Consider the following 20,481-nt stretch of genomic DNA (forward strand, 5'->3'; position numbering starts at 1 on the left):
AGAGAGGGTGTCTTCGCAGACTAAGAAAATGTATAGAGGGAGAAGGTGGTCATATCGAGCAGTTTCTGTAGCGGATTTTTCATTTCTGTTTGCTTTTGAGGCTCTTGAGTTTCGTTAGTTAAACGTGTTTGCATTATAAAAATTCGTTATGAACATTTTACCTATCATTTCCATTTTCCTTAAAAACTAATATTTTCGAATAATGGTAGACATCTCAGGATAAATGTTGTTGAATTAACGTTATCATTATTATTTCTGCTTTGATAATTATTCATTCCAAATAATGGTGGACGAGCGGGTTTGATGTCGTCGAGTGAAACTACATTTTTATCAAGACTCGTTGCTCCGATCGACTTTCCACACGAGTACTTTTATTCATAAAATTGTCCAAGTAACCTCAATTTGTTGAAAAATATTGAAAAATATCTGTCATTTCAAAGTTTTGGGGTGTGGACCATCGGGGGTAGTCCGTTCCTGACTTTGTAGCAAAACAACTGACTCCTGCATGAAAGCTCATCGAAGGAATTCATTTGTTTAGTCAATTACCAAAATTTGGATGATTTTGAATATTCACTTGAAAAGTTATCAAAGAAAAACATTTTTCATTTTGTAACTTCGAGGGCCCGTAACTTGGTTACGAAGACTTTTAGGAAAAAAAGTTATATGAAGTACTGGTGATATTTTGACCCCATCTATACATTCCCGAGAGGAAAAGAGGAAGTCCAGGGACACCCTGTATATCAACATACAATCATAGAAACATTGAATCAAAAATATATAAATATTATGTGGCTCAAATTCATTTTTGTTGTTAATCTCCAACATGAGTAACTAGCGCCATCCGTGAAATATCATAGACGGCTGATAAAGGAGGCCATAAAAAACCACAATAATTTCAATTGGGACGGGGAAATATTGAAGTTGGACCCAATATAGAACCCAGAAGTGCCCCGCCTATCCCCCTATCACCATCACCTACTGCGTCGTTACCACAGCTTTTCCTACTCTACCGTTCAGAATATAAATATAACGTGTTATTATGTTGATTTGACAATATTTTGAATTGATCTGAAATGTATTTCCATATGCGTATCGAGTACCTACTTATTTCAGGATTTGTAGACCTTGGGGAAGCCAGTATATACTAGGGGTTTCAATTCTGTAGGGATCAAATTCCTTTATTGTTTGATCTTACCCTCTGAGGTTTTAGAAATACTGGTCTTAATAGTCGTGGTATCGGATTTGTATCCTAATCTTTGGATTCAGTATTTTTCAATGCATCGCAAAGAAAGCAAACCTCCGAAAGGGAACACAACAGTCCGCTTTCGAAATCTGAGATGGAAGCACGTCTGAAGAAGTTAACAATGCGTATTAACGAAACATTACGAAGGAATTATGCATTACGACGGCCTTCAAACCCGGTGAAAACTACTCATGAATGCAATTCTCGCAGAACCTTCATGATCATCACATGGATTTGGGTAATCCCAGATTTTTTATTCCTATTGTTGTTGATTATTGGTTCTCACCAAGGAAAAACACCAAAGCACAAAAATTTATTGTCAAATAGCGAATATTCATACCGAATGAACCAATTTTGTGACAAATTACAAAAATCACAGAGGAATGGAAGAAATTTGGAATGATGTATCATTTGACCTTCCATGCAATCAAAATAAGCTATGAGACTACCTAAGGCTAAAGTTTCGCATATGAATTCCATATCGAAATTGGACCAAAACAATTGAAATTTTTTCATCTCACGTCTATTTTGATGTTCTGTATAGTCATCTGAATTATTTTCGATGCGTAAATCGATAAAAACTGAAGTTGCTCCTTATTCACAATTTCAAATGATATTTCTCAATCTTCTTGAAATCAATTTTCAATTGTTGTACATACTAATATGTAGTCTCCTCTCTCGATGTTCAAATATCATTGTCGATTTTGTCACCATTGGGAAATTACAGTAACTGTATTTGTTAATCCTGAAATTCAGTTGCAGACGAATTAACTCGTTTACGAATAAAAATGTTTCCTCGTAAAACATATTTATGTAACACGACTGAATATTCGTGAATTTCCAGGACTAAATGAAATAGAAAAAATTCACAATGCTGATATTAAAGCTGTTTTCGACCAAAAGATGGTCGATTTGAGAGCTTCTCTGAACTTCTGGAATTGGTGAATTATTCTGCCGATAGAGAGCGTAGTGGTCTATCCACAATGCCACGATCAATAAAATCTCTACAGATTGATGTACTGATATGCAGAAATCTGTACCTACTATATTTGCATATTCCAGAAAAGTAATTTTCTGCCTAACTGAATCTCCGCATTCTTTAAGTTCATAAATATCCATGAAGAACCTATAACAGGTGATGAAAATAAAACTGAAATAAAATTCCAGAGTTAGGGGGAGCATCAGATAGAAGTGAGCTGGACTGTTAATATCTCGGATGGATTTTATGACGTTTTAGTAAAGGAGAATTGTGTTGAAAGTTACGGAATGTTACAAAAATCATTTAAATTATATTCAGTTATATAGATCCTTATGAATCGAGTTTAGAACCAGCATTAGTAAAAAATGAATTGCTCAAAATATTCAAGTTCGACAAATTAATGAATTTTGCATTTAATTGGAACAGCTGGACAGCTAGTCGAATCAACGAAGTCTTGGAAGTCCTTAGAAACAGCTGTGTTAAAAAATCTGTTCATAATCTGTTTTTTTTTCGTTAACCAGTTGTATACTCTCATGTGAATGGCAACCCTCAGAAGTGTGGGCTTAAACTTTTTCAAGCGAGCACAAAATCAGTTACATTGCTCAATTAAAATTTATGATATGTATGAAAATCTCCATATATTAATTAGTATACCAAGAGAACATTAGATATTTACGTAATGAAAAGACATGCCTCTGAATACAATTAAAGAGAACTGTTCAGGAAACTGCAGTAGTGAAAAATAAACTTACTAGTCTTCTGTACACAAAACTGATAAAAAATAGTATTGATTCAAGTCAAGTAGAAAGTGATGTGGATAATTGAAGTGTACAAACACTTCTAAATAACAACTTTTGTGGTGCAGTTGATGAAATTGATATGTTTGTAAGTGATATTGATAGTTTTAGCACCTGATGGTGAATCACTACACCCCATTTTCGTAATAAAAGAAAAATTGTTCTGTTGAAATTTTCTATAATCGAGTCAAAAAGTACTAATGGGTTGTATAATATAAAAATAGCGTGTTTTATGAGCGGTGTCAGTCAGGTTTGTCATACACTAACTAAATTCATCTTGAAATTTCCCAGGAAAAAATTCATGTAACATACAAACATAAGTTTAAGGAACTAAAGTTAAAATACAGCGTATTTATGAATTCTTGACTGGTCTGGAATATGATAAATGAAAATTTATGGTCGTTTCATATAATTCAATGGTTGGATACGACTTTCAAAAACTTGATCGAAGACAAGATACTAACATTACTTGTTGAATTCAACAAACGGTGGGATTGTTCAAAATTCAGTATTTTCTTTTTATGCTATCAATTATTTTCAGATCTGAATTCAAACTCACACTCATTAGAACACTCCTTTCATCTGAATTGTTTATACGACGCAGAATTAGTTCAGAAACTAGATTCTAGATGGACTCGTATTTTTCTAATCGATAACATCTCTATAGACCTCTGTTGGAATAATATGGAATATTCAACTGATCACCGTATTTTCTACGCATGAGCCCTAGCAAGCATTACTGTATTGATTTCTCAGACCAACTTTTATGAATTGAAAATCAACAGGTGGCATTCACGTAGAAGAAGATGTGAGCTCTGTTCACTAGATGTCCCAGGGCAATAGGAAAGTCAATCGTGAAAATTTGAATGGTTCGCGTTGAAAATTCCTCAACTGTTATACTGTGCGTTCATTTGAAAGTCTACATTCACAAACACAGGGAACTCACAAGAAGTTATTGAAAACCTTTTATTTTGTCGCAGGAGGCTTTATTTTTCTTATATATTCTTTCAATAAAGAACTGAACATAATTAAACAAATATTCGTCAACAATGATTACGATAGCATTCTAATACATTCTTTATTATCAAAAAAGTTATACAACCAACCTTTGAAGTAAGTTTACCCAATTCGAAGAAAGGAGGATAAAAGTTATAGAACCTTAACCCACTTAGGCCAACCCACTACGAATATTTAAAATTTTCTGCACTACAAAGGTGTAAATATTGCTTTCAGAACCAACAACAACTTAGGCATGCACACTGAGATTACCAAAGATAAAACTTCAGTGTCTGAAAAATCTGGACTGTATGAATCATCATGTGGGTCACGTCCGATATACTATATAGGTCAAACTGGAAGAGCGTTCAAAGCCCGCATAAAGGAACACAGAAATAGTTTACAGAATGGAAAAATGAACTCCACATATGCCACTCTTTTATCCACAGAGGGACATGAAATCAATCATGAATATAAACCACTCCATTTCCCGAAGAAAGGTTTGAAACTTAACCTGTTGGAGAATGTGGAAATCAACAAATTTAAAAACTCTCAATATCTCATGAACGTTCAAACTGAATGGAATAATTCGCCATTATTGAATCTGTTTATTTCCAGGTAAGAAAATTTAAGTAAAATTAGAGTATGTTCGGAAATTTAATTTATTCATAGAGTTAATGAATTTATATCGGACCTTTTGAAGTAGATTCATTCATTGAAAATCAGGTAAACAAGTAGGTAATAGGTTACAGTATACAGTTATTTAAAAGTGAATTATTATTAACGCTTGAGAAACCTATTGTATACCGAAACACGCGTCGCGGCTTTTGTAAAACTCTTTATGGTGAAAATAATTCAATAAACTGTATTAATGAGTTTTTATATAGATTTTCATAAAGTATCGGCTAGTTCCATTCAATTATAAATATATATCACAGCAAAATATCTTGACCCAACAATTCGATAATTTATTTTTTCAAAATATTCGGTGTATACCTTCCATGAAAATCACTTGTTTTATTACTTCACCATCAATAATCACATTATGCAAAATAACTTATCATAAAACGAAGCTTTATAACTAAATCAAATGTTTTATAGGAAATAATAAAAAATATTCATTGATTTGATACTCATTAATCCTATTCACTACACCCTACACCCTTGACAATGTATTTCGAAAAGAATATTATCTTCAGCAGAAGCGTATTATTGACATAAATTGAGAATAATCTATAATATCGGTTTCCATCTTGAAGATTAATTCGAAAGTCAAGTATGTATTATCTGGACAAAGTGTTTGAGATCTCTCTGGCAATCATTATCAATCATTTCCGAAATAACTGAAACTATCATTATGAATGGAGAATTGTGGTACACATTCAATTTGAAGGCATTTCTCATTTCCAAATCAATAATTCGAATAATCAATTTGGAAATAATTATATAGTGATGTGATTGAAAATTATCACTCCAACATTCTATTTTATTAATTCATCGTATATCACATTAATGTAACATTAGTATTTTCTGCAATTTCCGAGTTCAATGTTTGTCAGAGAATCGGGTTTCAAGTTCCATTTCGCTGAGAATTGTCATTTTAGCAATTGTCAGCGTAATTATTCATGACGAAGAAATTGGGTTTTTCAATTGGAATACTACTTTCCAATCAAGGTTTTTTGAGATTAGTTTTTTGAAGCGAGTGCAATCTTTCTCTTTTGGTACTTCTCTGCAGCCATGGGCTTCTTGTCACAATTCTGTGTCTCTATAATGTAAGTAATGTTTCTTTATGTGTGTCTGATGACTTGTTTATTTTGTGGTAAAACTAAAATGTGAAATTTGAAAACTTGGTTATATTGAAGATTATAGGGGTTGTTAAACTTATAAATTCAAGAGTGGAGACCTACATATATCGAGTTGCTCGTGTAGGGGAATATATTTCCGAGTTTTAATTGATTTGTTGATTTCCATGGCTTCCAACGAATTCACTTTTTCCCTTTATTACATATGTGTAGGAAGATGTGTATTGAAGATGTTCATACATTGAAGATTTTTTGTCCAAACAGACGTGTTCACGCAGCCTTACGTGAAAATTTCCACCAGTTTGGATTGTATGTACTGCAGAGCATTCGCCCCACTCTATTCTACAGGGTGTTCCTTAAACACATGCTCATATTTGAGGAGGTAATTCTTTGACCCATTTTAAGGAAAAAACGTCCTATGGACGTATGTCCTAAACGCCTTAACTTTTAAGATACAGGGTGGCAAAGTTTTCAAAAATAATCAGTTTTTTAATAATAACTGAGATAATTTTGTAGACATCTTTGGCATATTTGGTACATATGTTCCATGCCTCAAGGCGCATTTTCTGATGTACACAAATTTGTATTTTTTCAAACAGTGGCATCCCCTTTTTCTTAAAATGAGCCTAAGAATTACCCCTTAAATTTGCATTAAATTTTGCATTAAACAGAGTTATGCCTAAATTATTATTACTTATGAAAGCTGTTGTTATTTTGTATCTAGAGAAGTGATTTTGTTTTATGTTTTTTTCATCTAGATATTTACTGATAGACCAGTTAGTCCGGGAGTTTTTTAGAGATGAGCATTTGAATTCGAATCAACTTATTTGTTACACATATTTCATTTTGTAACTTCACTTGGTTCTATGTTTCACCTAGTTTTGTTCATTTGTTAGCTTTTAGAAAAACCAATAGATATTTACTCTGTTCATTTCGTTCCCCAACATAATACAAAACAAAAGTAAATTTCTCGCTACCAAGTTGAATACTTCTTTTTGATTTTCTTGGATTTTTAATCAGTCCTCAAGGAGTGTTTTTCTCAAAACCACCCTAATAAATTTCCCAATGTCGTGACAATATCCTGTTGGTATAAATTATGTGAAGAGATAATTCGTTAGTTGAAAATGCAAGTTGAAAAAAATTATAACCCAGGATTTTAAATACTCCAATATTATTTTCCCACTATTAACGAACCAAAAATTATCAAAATTTTTCTGCTTTTTGTTAATATAACTCATGGAATAATTAGGAGCGCCACATGATTTTTCAAATATCACAGAAAATATTGAATAACACATTACTGTGAGACATTATACAGAATGATAGTACAACACGACTTATAACACAATTCCAAACAAACAGAGATTCAATCAACTACCTGGATTTTGGTACCGACTTCAACTTCAACTCCAAAACTATCCGAATTTAGTCGTTGGGTGATGTTTCGGAAACTATCTCTTTCCCCTTCATTAAATCCTTGAAGAATACTCTGAAACTCCTCAATCATTAAAACATTGTAAAATGCCAACTTCAATGTCGTTCAAAATTGAATGAGTTCAATTTTGATGGACAATGAAGTAACATTTCAGAAATTTGTAGAAAATTTTCAGAAGGATTTGGGAAAGAGTCGGAGGTAGTTCTCGAAATCAAAAAAATGCAATTTGTCGTGAAAATTGTTTGAAGTTGGTTAACAATGTTTCGTGGTGCATTTCATCAGTTCGGACTCCCATTGTCTGACATGATATAAATTGATTTGAAATTCTTGAAAAATGTGTAAAAAAAATTTGAAAAATCAGCTGAATAAACAATTTTATTAAGCAAAAAACTGGAATTACAATGAAATAACATACAAGCAATAATCAAACACACCAAAAAAAACATTGAACTATTAACACGAGCTGCAAAAAATTTAAAAAATATTAACAAGAAATTAATATTGAAAAAACATTAAAAAAATCCAATTCAAGTTACTACACAGCGTTTCAATTTTTAGTCTCCACAATCGTCTTCAAGTAATAACTGGACTTATTCCTTCGAGATCTGACTAAGATCTGACTATTTATAGGTCATTCGACTGCTTCTACCCCTATCTTCCCTCTCTCCACTTCATTGGTTTTTAGCAGGAGCTGACCGTTTGGCGAGAGTTGGTCGTTTTTCGCTTGATTAGAGGTTTCTATATGTTACGTATCTCTACGCTAGCTTGACTAAATGCGTTGTTGGACAACATATACGCGGCTTCTTTGAATTTTCTCCTAAACCAGTCTTCCTCCCTACATCAGAGGATTATCGGAAAGGATAAGAAGGATTGAGTCCAAGTATAACATCAGGACCTGCTTCAGATCTGGAAACACTATCAGTATCAGCCTCATGAAAACCAGGCCACCAAACGCGTACTGCGATTCCAAGAATTCCATTTACCGGATACCCTGCGAGTGCGGAAATTCATACATCGGTGAAACTAAGAGGCCATTGAAATCATCCAAAAAGAGGAACAGTGGTTTAAGAAAAAATTCAAAGAAGCCGCGTATATGTTGTCTAACAACGCATTTAGTCAAGCTAGCATAGAGATACGTAACATATGGAAACCTCTAATCAAGCGAAAAACGACCAACTCCCAACAAACGGTCATCTCCCGCTAAAACCAATGAAGCGGAAAGAGTGAAGAGGTGATAGGTGAAAGCACTCGAATGACCTATAAATAGTCGGATCTCGTAGGAATAAATCCAGTTATCACCCGAAGAAGATTGTGGATACTAACAATCGAAACGTCGTGACGTAACTTGGTTTGGATTCTTTTAATTTTAATTTTTCTTTTTTTGTTAATAATATTTTTTTATTTTCAGCTTTTATTATTATTTCTATTTTTTATTTCTCTGGTTGTTGCTTGTATGTTATTTTTTGTAATTTCAGTTTTTTTGTTTTATGAAATTGTTATTTTCGGTTAATCTTTTTAATTTTTTTCAGGGATTTAGAATCAATTTATATTATATTAGACAATGAAAGTCCGAACTGATTAAATACACCACGAAACATTGTCAACCACCTTCAAACAAACAATTTATATCATACTAGACAATGGAAGTCCGAACTGATGACGTGAAAGTTATTGTTTGAAAAAATATTCAGTGGCTGGGATAACATGAGATACAATGTACACCGATTCTTTTTGACTGAAAATGAATAATTCATAGTGAAATCTACCGTATTTTTAACTGATTCCATTATGACATTATAAATTGATATCTACAAAAAATATGTATTTTACCAAATTAACAATATTTGAAAAAAGTACATATTTAAATTGAAAGGGGCATATTCTCAAGAGAGAACCACGTCTACAGTAGGTTCTGGTGAAAGCCTGCCGGAAAAAACAACTACTTCCCGGCTAATAGCACGCTGGATATTGAATCATATCCGACAGACATTCATGCAAGATACCCCACAGAGGTTTGTCTCGGAGATGTTTCTCGTTCATCTATCAGCAAGACCATGCTGAGATTATTCACCTACAGTTCAGTTTCGAGGTATTACCTCTCATCAGTGTAGGAAATATCCGACCACAGATAGCAAAGTGCCTTGGAGTTGATTAATTTCTACGCGGCACTGCTGCATATATGAAACCTTCGTATAAGAGAAAGATTGTTAATTAATAACTGCTGCACGTTTTGATCTCTATTAGAGTATTGGTACATGTGATGTTTCTTTCTCTCTTGAGGCTTCATTCACGAGACAGAGCAACCTCTGCTGCAGGCAACCAGTGATGCAATCGAACCCAGATCTGTGTTTAATGAACCCTACAAAATATAAATAAAAGAGAACACAGAGTCAGAAGCTACAAATGCAATACGCATAGATACAGATGGCTCAAAACTAAAGAATGCTCCGGATGTGGAATGTACTCCAGATCACTAAGCCTGAGGATTAGGAGGGGAATGGGAAAAATACCAGCGTGGTTCAAACAGAACTGGCCGGTATCTCAATCGCCACAAAAGAAATAACCACGAAAGAAATTCCTGGCAAAACCATAACAATCTGTACTGATAGCAGACAAGCCCTATTACCCTTTAACAGACAACGTGTTACCTCAGGGCTAGTACTAGAATGCCACCAAGATTTAGCCGAAGCCGCGGTAGATAATAATATTATCCTGAGGTGGATTAAAGGGCACGACAGGAGTAAAGGTAATCGCTGCCGACTCTTTACCCAAGGAAGCGGCTGTACTAAAAATTTTAGAACCCAGTGGCACCTACGGCCTGATGACTTCGACAATTGCGGAACTAGCCAAACGTTACACCCATGCTCGATTTCTAAAGAGATGGGATTAAATCAAAAGGTTCAATCTTGCCATGATCACCCTGGGCGACCCTGGAAAGCTGGCGCCAAAGAAATATCTGGCGATGACCAGGAAAAATCTACGCTTGACAGTAGGTTTTATGACTGGCCACTGTCAACTAAGGAAACACCTCCATAATATGGGGTTAGTGGACACACTCTATGCAGGATGTGTGAACAGGAAGATGAAACTGTCAGGCATGTTGTATAAGAGTGTGCGGAGTTATCGTCAATAAGAGAGTGTGTGATCGGCGAGTCTTGGCCTACACCTGCCGATATGAAAAAGATGTCTCCTAGTGACCTGTCCACCTTTCTGGAAAGGACAGGATGGACTAGGAGGACAATTCAGATTCCAGGGCCTAAATGCAGTTATTCACATAAAGTTTCGACAATATGGTATAACTTTCGTATATTAAGGAAAATACGAGTAGGTATGTTCCTTTGTATGAAATAGTTCATAATTTGGCATAAAATTTTCATACAAACCATGATTCTCAGTGGAACTCGTGAATATTTATTTAGTCTGGACTTACCTTTCACTCGCTATGGAGGAATTCCTGGACATGGATTTCGGAGACATCTCAAAGTCGCTATCGGATCTGTACAAAAAACTCTCTCTTCTTTGCGGGAGATTCTGCAGAACCAACCCAGCTGATGGAGAGGCGGCCCCATCAAGAGGACTTCTGCCAGGACTTGCTCCATTTTCAACATCGAAACTGTAAAAGAAACATCACATTAGATTTCTGTGCCTTATTTGCAGCAAATTACCAAGTATTGTAACTCCATCGTTTATGAAGTTTTTTTCTGGAGTACGGTAATGAAACGGTTATTTCACAAGAAATTGGTTGAGAAATTTTCACTGAAATTAAATGAGGTAATGAGGCCATTTTAACTCTTCTCTCATTTCAGAAGTGAAATTGGCACATAATTTGAAGAATATTAGCGGATAAAATATCTGAGCAATTTCGATGCTTCAGGAAACAGCCTCAAAGGAGCGGTTCAGTGACAGGGGCCGTGACGTCACCAGATATACGAAATGCGAGGCCGGCTAGGAATCGCCATCACTTTCAGATGTGTCTGTGTAAGTAGTGTGAAAGTTCAATAATTCTTTAGTAGTTTGTATTCGTCTGACTATGCTGTGGAAGTATGGAGAGTAAAAAGGTCCCCAAAAAGTATTTTATAGTAGTATATAAGTATACTTATGTATTACACAATTCAAAACGCACCAAACAAATATTTAGTAACTGTTAAAATAAATTAGGTTAACAAATGTTTGCAAACAGATATGCTGAGAGAGGAGTTTATTGATTACACTTGTATTTGTTGCATGGATTATTTTAATGCAAATACACATTCACATTTTGATCCAAAGTAAAAATTAAATGAATATATTTATATAGATACCTATTAGTCAAGAGAGTGGACAAAATTCAAATATATGACTTCACTCTCATTTGTCATCACTGCAAAAAAATTTAATTGAAGTATCATAAGATTAGTCCTTATTCTTATTAAAATATTCGATAACTATGATTGGATCCACATGTGGTGAATTACTATCCAGGTCCGAATACATTTCCATTTGAATCTGACGGCATAGTTAGGATGTTGTACCCTCTATACCATTTATCTTATGAAGTCACATCAACTCACGACAAAAGCACATATTCGAAGTCGCGTATTTTGATTTGAAAACTTCATCAAAGTGTTCTGGACAACAAAAATCACTAAAATATCTATTGAAAACACTTTTCCTCAATAGGACAAAATAGTGTCCCTAGAGCGAAAAATTGTAAGTGGCGTTAGCCGAGTGCGATAATTCGCGAGTGGACGTAGTTGGCCTCATCGTCGAGATACGTACTATACTTTTTCTACGACTGACTGTAGAAAGGAATACTACAATATATTTGTTTGAGATTATGGATTTGGATAAAAAACTCATTTAGTCAGTTAGTCAGAAGTGACACGCCTTACAAACTGGGCTACTCTGGCGATTAATAATGTGATGTCTGATTGTGATATGAGTACTGAACATAATTGATATTCACTTTGTGAGTGAGTAAATAAATTTGAAGAGTTTTAAATAATATAATAATGTCAAATACAAATGCGAACAGATATTTCTTGTTCTGTGAAATATTTTCAAATTCTTTTACTTGGCTGTTATAGTTCATAGAATTAACTGAAGTAGGCTTTGCTTTAGAGGCGTCTGACAAATGAAATAAGATTGGCTATTGACTGGTACGGTTGAATAATTCAGTTTTAACCTTTTTGTTGTCTTAGTATTTCAAAAATTGTTGCAAAAATTCAATAAAAAATTATTAAAAGGAAATAGCGGAGTTAAAGTACATTCGGAAACAAATATTTTCCATCTGTAGCTTCCTTGATGAATTGATTTATTTGTTCACTGGTGAGCGTCGACGATTTCTTCGGTTTATAACTATCAGATTTGCGTTTAAGAGAGGGACGTGATTTGGAATATTTGCTGATGTCAACATTTTTCTTGATATTCAGGATACTTCTTAGCATTGAATAAATTGCCCATGATGACAATGGTTTCAAAGTTTTTTGTAAATCTTCGAAATAAACGAGAACATTTTCGGAAAACAAAGTTATGTTTTTTTTCTCTCTCCAACCCATAAAATTTCCGAAATTCTATTCGTATTTTTCTCTTGATTTTGCTCGCAGCAAATTATTCATTGTAATATTTGCTTGCTTAGTGATATCTGGTGATGTAGCACAAATTTCTTGATCATTATCACTTATTTTGAATTTTTACGAGATACTGAATGACAGCTCATAATTAAAACAAATGATTGTTGATACACGGATACAAATAGATTCATTACCAACCCACAAACTGTTGAACAATAAATTCACTGAAAATATGATTATTTCGATTTTTCACAAAATTTGTAGGGAAAATTGACTGAGTTTTGGCTTTTGGACAATTGAATGTATTCATGAGATCATATTTATCAGGGTAAATGTTACATATCTCATTATTTTAAAAAAATTCTCACAGAAGTGGTCGCCAATAATGTAGAATACACATGTATTCTAAATGAGCCATTACCTATCTGCTGTCAAACGGATAATGATTAGTGTTTGAAATAGAGGGAGTAGAAAAATATTATTGAATTGATTTCCAGAATATTGTTATTATTTCTCTTTACTATCTTACTGATTATTTACCTGTTTTCTACCTGAAATTACGTAAGAAAACGTCTAATAAGCCGTTAGGAAACGAACCTTTTTTACCGTGCATGTAGATTCCATTCCCATTTTGCGATTTCTCAACTTGTTGTCATTCTGAAAAATGGGAAATGAAACTTTCTATGTATTTTATAACGTATTTTGTAACTAACGTCACTGCAGTTTCGTCCTATAAGAACATTTAAAAACTGATGCAATACAAGCTGTAATGCAAGTTCATTCCTACAGGTAGTAACGGCTACATCCATCAATTTATTGTTGTCATTCCTACGTGGTCATCCTGTGGCCGTTCTCTATGGTATGTTCAGTATGGTAGCTAGCGATCTGTTACAGTCCGCTTATTTTCGTAAATGGCATACTTTTCCTTCTCTGTCGTATTCAGGTATCAATTCAGGTATCTATAATGTTTCAAAGATATCTGTAACGTTCAGCTATCTCCGTGATAACGGTTTTCACGTTTTTTCTGCTCATCAGCAGTGCCACTATGAATTGATTAAGAGTCATCGTGGAAAACGCATCTGAGAATGTTCAAGTCCTTCAGATATTGGAACATCTTGATAAAGAATCCACAAAGAAGCAATAGAATGCTGTTTTTATTACTCGAAACCAAAATCAACGCGAAAGTAGGCTTAGGTTGGGTATTCTGCTGGTAGAAGATTATTTGGAAAGTACATCCTCTTTATTTCTAGTGTACTTGTCTATTCTTTGTGAGAAAATATTGAAATATTGAAAATAGTGTCGGGATTACAGAATTTAAACTTTTACTGCCGGAGATAACTGAATCGAAGCTGTGTTTCGGTATTTTTGGTCTTAGTCTGCAGGTTTTCATGCCCGATGTTTCGTCTAATACTGCGGTAAACATTATCAAAGACGATGGGGTAACGGTCGAAGTTTCTGCGTTGTTCCCAACGCAGAAACTACAATGATGATATTTCACTAGGATTTTACATATACCGCAACTTGTTTGTGACCAATTGATGACAAGTATCCATATTTCATTGATATTCATTGCCTCATCTTTTCTATTGAAATTATCTGTGTGTTTTCAAATTCATATTATCTCTCTATATAATCTTGAATAGTTATTTTGAGTTTCATCGAGTATTACTGTATTTGCGAATGTACTGTAGCTCCAAGTGTACTGTATCTCCGAATGTACTATATCTCCGCATGTACTGTATCTCCGCATGTACTGTATCTCCGCATGTACTGTATCTCCGAATGTACTGTATCTCTAGGTGCCCTCTTTTCAGAGAGTATGTTCGGCTACACCTGATTTGTTTGAGGCGACAATCTCTCTTGGGTTCAGAGAGACGGGTACCTATACTTTTTTTATGGTTTCAATGTATACCGATCCGCAGCTATAGGAAGCCAGTATTTCTGGGGTCCTTAGCTAACCTTATACTTTTTTTGATAGTTTTTGTTGGCCTAAATATTGGTTTCACGTCGTTTTCCTCCCAATCCGGTCTGTAACATTTGTAACATAGCAAAGGAAAGCTTTTCCCTTGACTAGCCTAGCTAAGGTTACTTTAGCATTCTCACTTCTGAGTTTTATGGTTCGCTCGAATTTTCCTCCGTTATACTCATTCTCTTTGAAATCATTTATTCAGGTGGTTGAGTTCCTCAGGAAGACGTTTTGATTACCCATTTTTTGTTGTGGCTGTTGACTCACCCCCTTTGATGATATATACCGCATTAGTAGATGAAACGTCAGACAAAACAATCCACAGACCACGGCCAAAAAAACCAGAAAGAAAGCTCAGACTCAATATCAGAATCATTTGAAAAATCTATCATAAAGTCATATATTTCGAAAATGTAAGAATTATGTTTCAATTAACAAGAAAAGGTCACTGTAGTAATCTTCCTTTAGAAAAAACAATAGTATCACTGATTAATAAATCCGATCATATTGATTCTTACTGATAGATACTTCACCTGCCCTAAAAACCTTCATGTATCAGTGAAAGTGGGTATAATGATATGTTTGTGCATGAACAAAAACGATTTGAAATTTCGAAATAGGTTCTAAACGAATTCACTTATTTCCAATATCTGAGACATTTTGAATGACTATTTTACAACAAATCTGGCAAGTAAGGAAATTTCAACAATAAAGCTAATTGCTTGTTTTCTATCTATCCTACGAAGATGGAGAAGTAGAAAACCAAAATTTGTTTTTTCAAAAATTGCTCTGCTATTATAAAAACTGATATTTTCAGTACAATTTTCCCAAATACATTGTCGGAAGTAACAGCAAAATTGGCAAATTTTCAACTCACCATAACTGAAATGTTTGACTCTCCGTTCATTTCGAAGTTCTACGAAAATCTCGTTTTGTGTACTTGATAATTGAAAAGTACCATACATCAATAAAAAGTGTTAATATATAATATACAGACACACGAAACGTGAAGTTGTTTACAGATTAAATTTGACAAGAACAGAGTTACTACAGTTGCATGTCATGATAGTTGACATAACTCAGCATCATAAATTCAAAATTTTAAAGTTGGTCTCACTTGAAAACATTCCCAAAGAGCGTTTATGATATACGTCACAAGCCTCCATATATATTGGATCTTCATAACGTTTTTTTGGCGTCGACACGGTTTACAAAACCGCGATACGTGTTTCGCAATATAATAGCTTCCTCAACAGTAATGCTTGAAGAAGCTATTGTTTGGGAAAACACGTGTCGAGGTTAGGTGAACCTCTTATAGTGAACAGCAGATGGGAAATATAACCAACAAAAATTATCACGAATACTTCAGTATTTGACAATCCTCAATACATGTATTCATTCAAAAGTGCAAACAAGTATTCATATTCGGCAATGTATAAGGTAGCCTTCTGACGTCACACACGTTTTTGTCGCATATGGTTGACTATCTTCTATATTTTTTATGAGATTAAAAAATTTTCACATTCAGAATATCTTCATGTTGCCTATTAGCTAGCAAGTGGGCGTGTTCCAGAATAATTAAATGATGAGGGCGAATTACTTTCAAAACAAACTAAAACATTCAAGTATCATTTTCATTTCTGAAATAGTTTTATTCGTAGTATTGTATTCAATCCACTCTGTATATCTTTCAAAATCCATTTGTAACTTATTCGTTAATTAATTTGAAAGCACAATGCTTCCTCACCTTGCTAATTCAGATTGGTATTTCGTCAAAATCGATATTATTCTCATAGAAAACCAACTGATCGGAATAATGAAAGAAAAAATCTAGGTGTTGATCAAATATTAATAAGATGATTGGAAAATTTGTTGGCACAAAGACTACACTGTTATAATGTGCCTAGCTCTCATTGGCACCAAAGTTGCGATATTCATAATAGTAACGCTAATGTATGACATAAATTGAAGCATATTTGTTAAGCCACCATTTTTAATATCTGCAAGAATATTCGATAACTCAAACATTTTGTTGGGTAAAGTTACGTTTGCAGGTGTCGAATTGGGTAAGTTCTCACACATCACACAGAAGTGCATCCTAATGGTGAAAAATTAATCGACGAGTTCAGATAAATTCTTATAAAAAAAATATTTGAATGGTGCAGGAAGAACATGTCTACCAATATGTGTTATGATTAGCATTGAAAAATTATGGCAACAACTGCATCTAACACGATTAAATAATGAAATATCTCTAGTCTGTGAACTGTCTGATGAGCAATTTGGGTTTAGTGAAGGAATATGTTATTATAAACAGTAAACAAGTTAAAATAAAAGCCCTATAATGAAATAGAGTTTGTGTGTTCTCAATATAATCCACACAACATGTGTTCAACGAAAGACCGCAGTACCTGAGTTTCATCATGGCATGTGAAATGCTACAACAAACCTAACTGGGCTCCATCCTGTGGAAATTTCAGTAGAATGAAAATTTCAACCCAGAAATAAGGAAAAAATATTTATATTCATAACCAACTACACACGTCTAAAATGTAAAGGATTACGTTTTTTATACTAATAAGCATAAAGAACATCAACAATTTTAATTCTATATACATCTATTGATGAATTTTAGGCACTTTTACTCGTGAAATCAATTTTTTTTCCAACTTTAGTAAAGAAGAATGATGAAAAACTATGAAATAGACTATATATTTACCCAACTAAAATTGTATATCTTCATTTTATTAGGATTTTTTATACTTACTGAAAATCTTTAGGATTCCCAACTTGTGAAATATATGTTTGTACCAAATAAAGTAAATGAAAAATGTGATGAAACAACAGAAAAGACTCCTTATTATGATTGTCTATATATTTTGCTCAACTAAAATTGGTACTACTATTTTGAACTTGCCAAATGGAATTTGAGATTGAATTTATTCAAAATATATTTTAAAGACGAAATGAAATAAAGTACACGATGTATCCATTAGGTGTTTGGAAGTAATCCGGAAACAATTCGTACTGTAATAAGTCACCTACCGGACTCATAACCTGAAGAACTATGTTCATCTTTTTCATTTGGACAGCCGTATATGTAAATCATGAAAAAACAATATTATTTTCAATCAGCAAGGTTTTGTAATAGTCAAAACAAAATTTCTATTTATTTCTTCCAAACTGTCAGTATCTAACAGTATATCACACAATTTATAAAAATATATACCCAATATATCTCGGTAAGAACTCTGAGAATCTCCTTGTGCATGCTGGTGCATAATAAATTCTCATTGGATTCTTCCACCTACTCGTAGTCGGCATCTCGGGAAGTCCAAATTCACTGAACCGAACACCAAACACTGATATACTAAATATATTCAAAGTAAACAAAAACTCGTTCAGATAAGATAGTGCTAATCTATCAGTGAAGTGTGATAATATAGATTAAATTAGGTGTTTAGCCCTGAATTATACTGTTGTGTTTTTGTTACAATATCGACACCGTCATGAAATGTTTACCATTCTGTGACCAGCAAGTATAATGCTCCGGGAAAAATAGGAAAACTCTGAAGCAAATATTTAGAAACGTTCTGAAAGAAATGTGTACAAAATGGCTAAAGTTCCAAATAGCCCTCATTATTGATTCATTTGATTTGATCTAAGCCAAAAGATTTTATTCAAAATCAAAAAAGGAATTCGAGTAATACTTTGTGGGACTCTAACTGAACACTTTAGAAAATCGCAACACTTCAACAAAGTTTACCGAGAACAAACTATCGAAATTAGTATTAGCGATTTACGAACATACCATCTGAATTCAGAAAAGAAAAAAAAATGAAAAGTAATTGATAAGACGAAATGAATTATAAAACTACAAACATGATTCCAATCCACACGAAATCTAATAGAATATAGATACGTATAAGTAAACGTATAAAGAAACTACCTATACAATAGGGTGTGGTAAACGTCTGTCGAAAAACAACTACTTTCCCGGCTAATATCACGCTGGATATTGAATTATATTCAACAGACATTTATGCAAGATTCCTCACAGAGGCTAATCTTGCAGATGTTTCTTGTTCGAACAGCATAGATAGATACCTTCATATACACAAAATAGAGATGAAAAATAAATGGAAAAGATGATAGAAGACGAAATTTCTGGGCCATCACAATTCTCATGGAGTTCACCGCTATGTATTGTACTGAAGAAAATCGACAACAGCGGAAAACAAAATTGTACACTAGTGGCGATCACAGAAGAGACAACGCAAAAACCGTGAAAGAAAAATACGCCATCCTCAACATGGACATTCTCGACAAACTAGGCCAAAGTTAATAGTTATCCATGCTAGACTCAGCTCCTGAATTTCACCGAGCTGAAATGCACCCGAATTCGATAGAAAAACGACTTTCAAAGTAGAAAATGGACATGACGAGTTCACGAGGGTGCCATTTAGTTCGAAAAATAACCCAGCTACTCCTCAGAGAGTAATGGAAAACTTATTATAAGATTTCCGGGATAGAGTTTGACCCGTATGCATGAAAAATAAATTCATTTTTCAGGATAGAGTTTGCCCATATGCATGAAAAATAAAATAATTTTTCTTCAAGAAGACGTTGAAAACCTTCACAAATAATATAAAGCCGATTTCAAAATCCAACTTGAATTATATAAGCAATTTTTGATTGCAAATCTCTGATTTTTTTCAATGAAATATGGAAAGCCTATGTTACTTGTTGATAATGTATATTTTCAGATAATAGTGAAGCTCAACTCTAAGCACGAATGAGAAGTGCCATTTTTATTCGTTTACATTTCTTTCTTGTATTCTAACAAACATTTCTGAAAAGATATCTTCTGTCATGTCAATCCTAAAAAAGTACAGTCAATTGCTTACTCACTGCGTCAAAGTACATCAGCATCTGTCGATCACTTCTTGAATTATCCATATCACTAATATCAGTTTGTTGAATCGTTATTTTTCAATTAATTTAATATTTTTAATCGACCATAACATGAGTAGCGTATAAATTCCATTGAGCAACAACTTAAAAAATTCTCATTCTACACTATCGCGTTGAAAACAGATAATATCACTACCATCACACCAAATACAAACCTTCCTGTCGTTTTCCGCCGATCGTAGCTCAGAGGAACCCTCCTCGTGTACCGTCTCACTTGCGAAGACCTCGCAGAAGACCTCCTCCTCTTTCCGACGATGTCGGAGTACCTCCTCGATCCGTCCGAAGAAATCAAACTACCCGCCGAAGCAAACGAGCCTCGTGAGTCGCTCGAATCAATCTCGTGCTCGGGTATCGCTTCAGAGTCCCTCCTCGACATGTCCGAGGACCAGAGGCTCGTGATGCTGGCGCGCGAGTCGATTGATCGTTGGCCGACGATTTCATATCTTCTCGATGATGTCGAATACGAGGAGATGCTAGTGACGGACTGCCGACTCTCATTTCCGACGTCCACGGAGGAATCACGGGAAAACGGCGAATACCTAGATGAAGCGGGAGATGAAGGGGTTGGTGGGGAAGTGTCCAGGTGGTTCAACGAGGCGCGGTTTTTGAAAAATAACAAGTTGTACATCTTTCCGAAAAATTTGATTATAAATGAAGGTTTTCTAAAATGATATTTTCAAAAAACATTCTGCCTCATTGAAGCACAATTTCTTCGTGGACTCTTTCTGGCAGATTTT

At 34.2% G+C, this 20,481-nt stretch overlaps 1 protein-coding gene across 10 annotated transcripts in view; it reads right to left on the reverse strand.

Moving 5' to 3' along the window:
* The window catches only part of dnc (phosphodiesterase dunce), a 768,665-nt gene that overhangs the window by 251,169 nt on the left and 497,015 nt on the right, over window positions 1-20,481 (reverse strand). For 7 of the 10 annotated variants that reach the window (XM_074172547.1, XM_074172544.1, XM_074172545.1 and 4 more), the window contains one exon: window positions 10,683-10,865. In XM_074172547.1, coding sequence (XP_074028648.1) covers window positions 10,683-10,865 — 183 coding nt within the window. Of the gene's footprint in view, window positions 1-10,682; window positions 10,866-17,999; window positions 18,126-19,899; window positions 20,284-20,481 lie in introns of those variants that run through there. The other 3 variants (XM_074172542.1, XM_074172543.1, XM_074172546.1) reach the window with 2 other exon arrangements.

Source organism: Leptinotarsa decemlineata, unplaced genomic scaffold, assembly GCF_025532065.1.
Source record: "Leptinotarsa decemlineata unplaced genomic scaffold, Ldec_3_MD MMD2_tig00000133_RagTag_RagTag, whole genome shotgun sequence".
Lineage (NCBI taxonomy): Eukaryota > Metazoa > Arthropoda > Insecta > Coleoptera > Chrysomelidae > Leptinotarsa > Leptinotarsa decemlineata.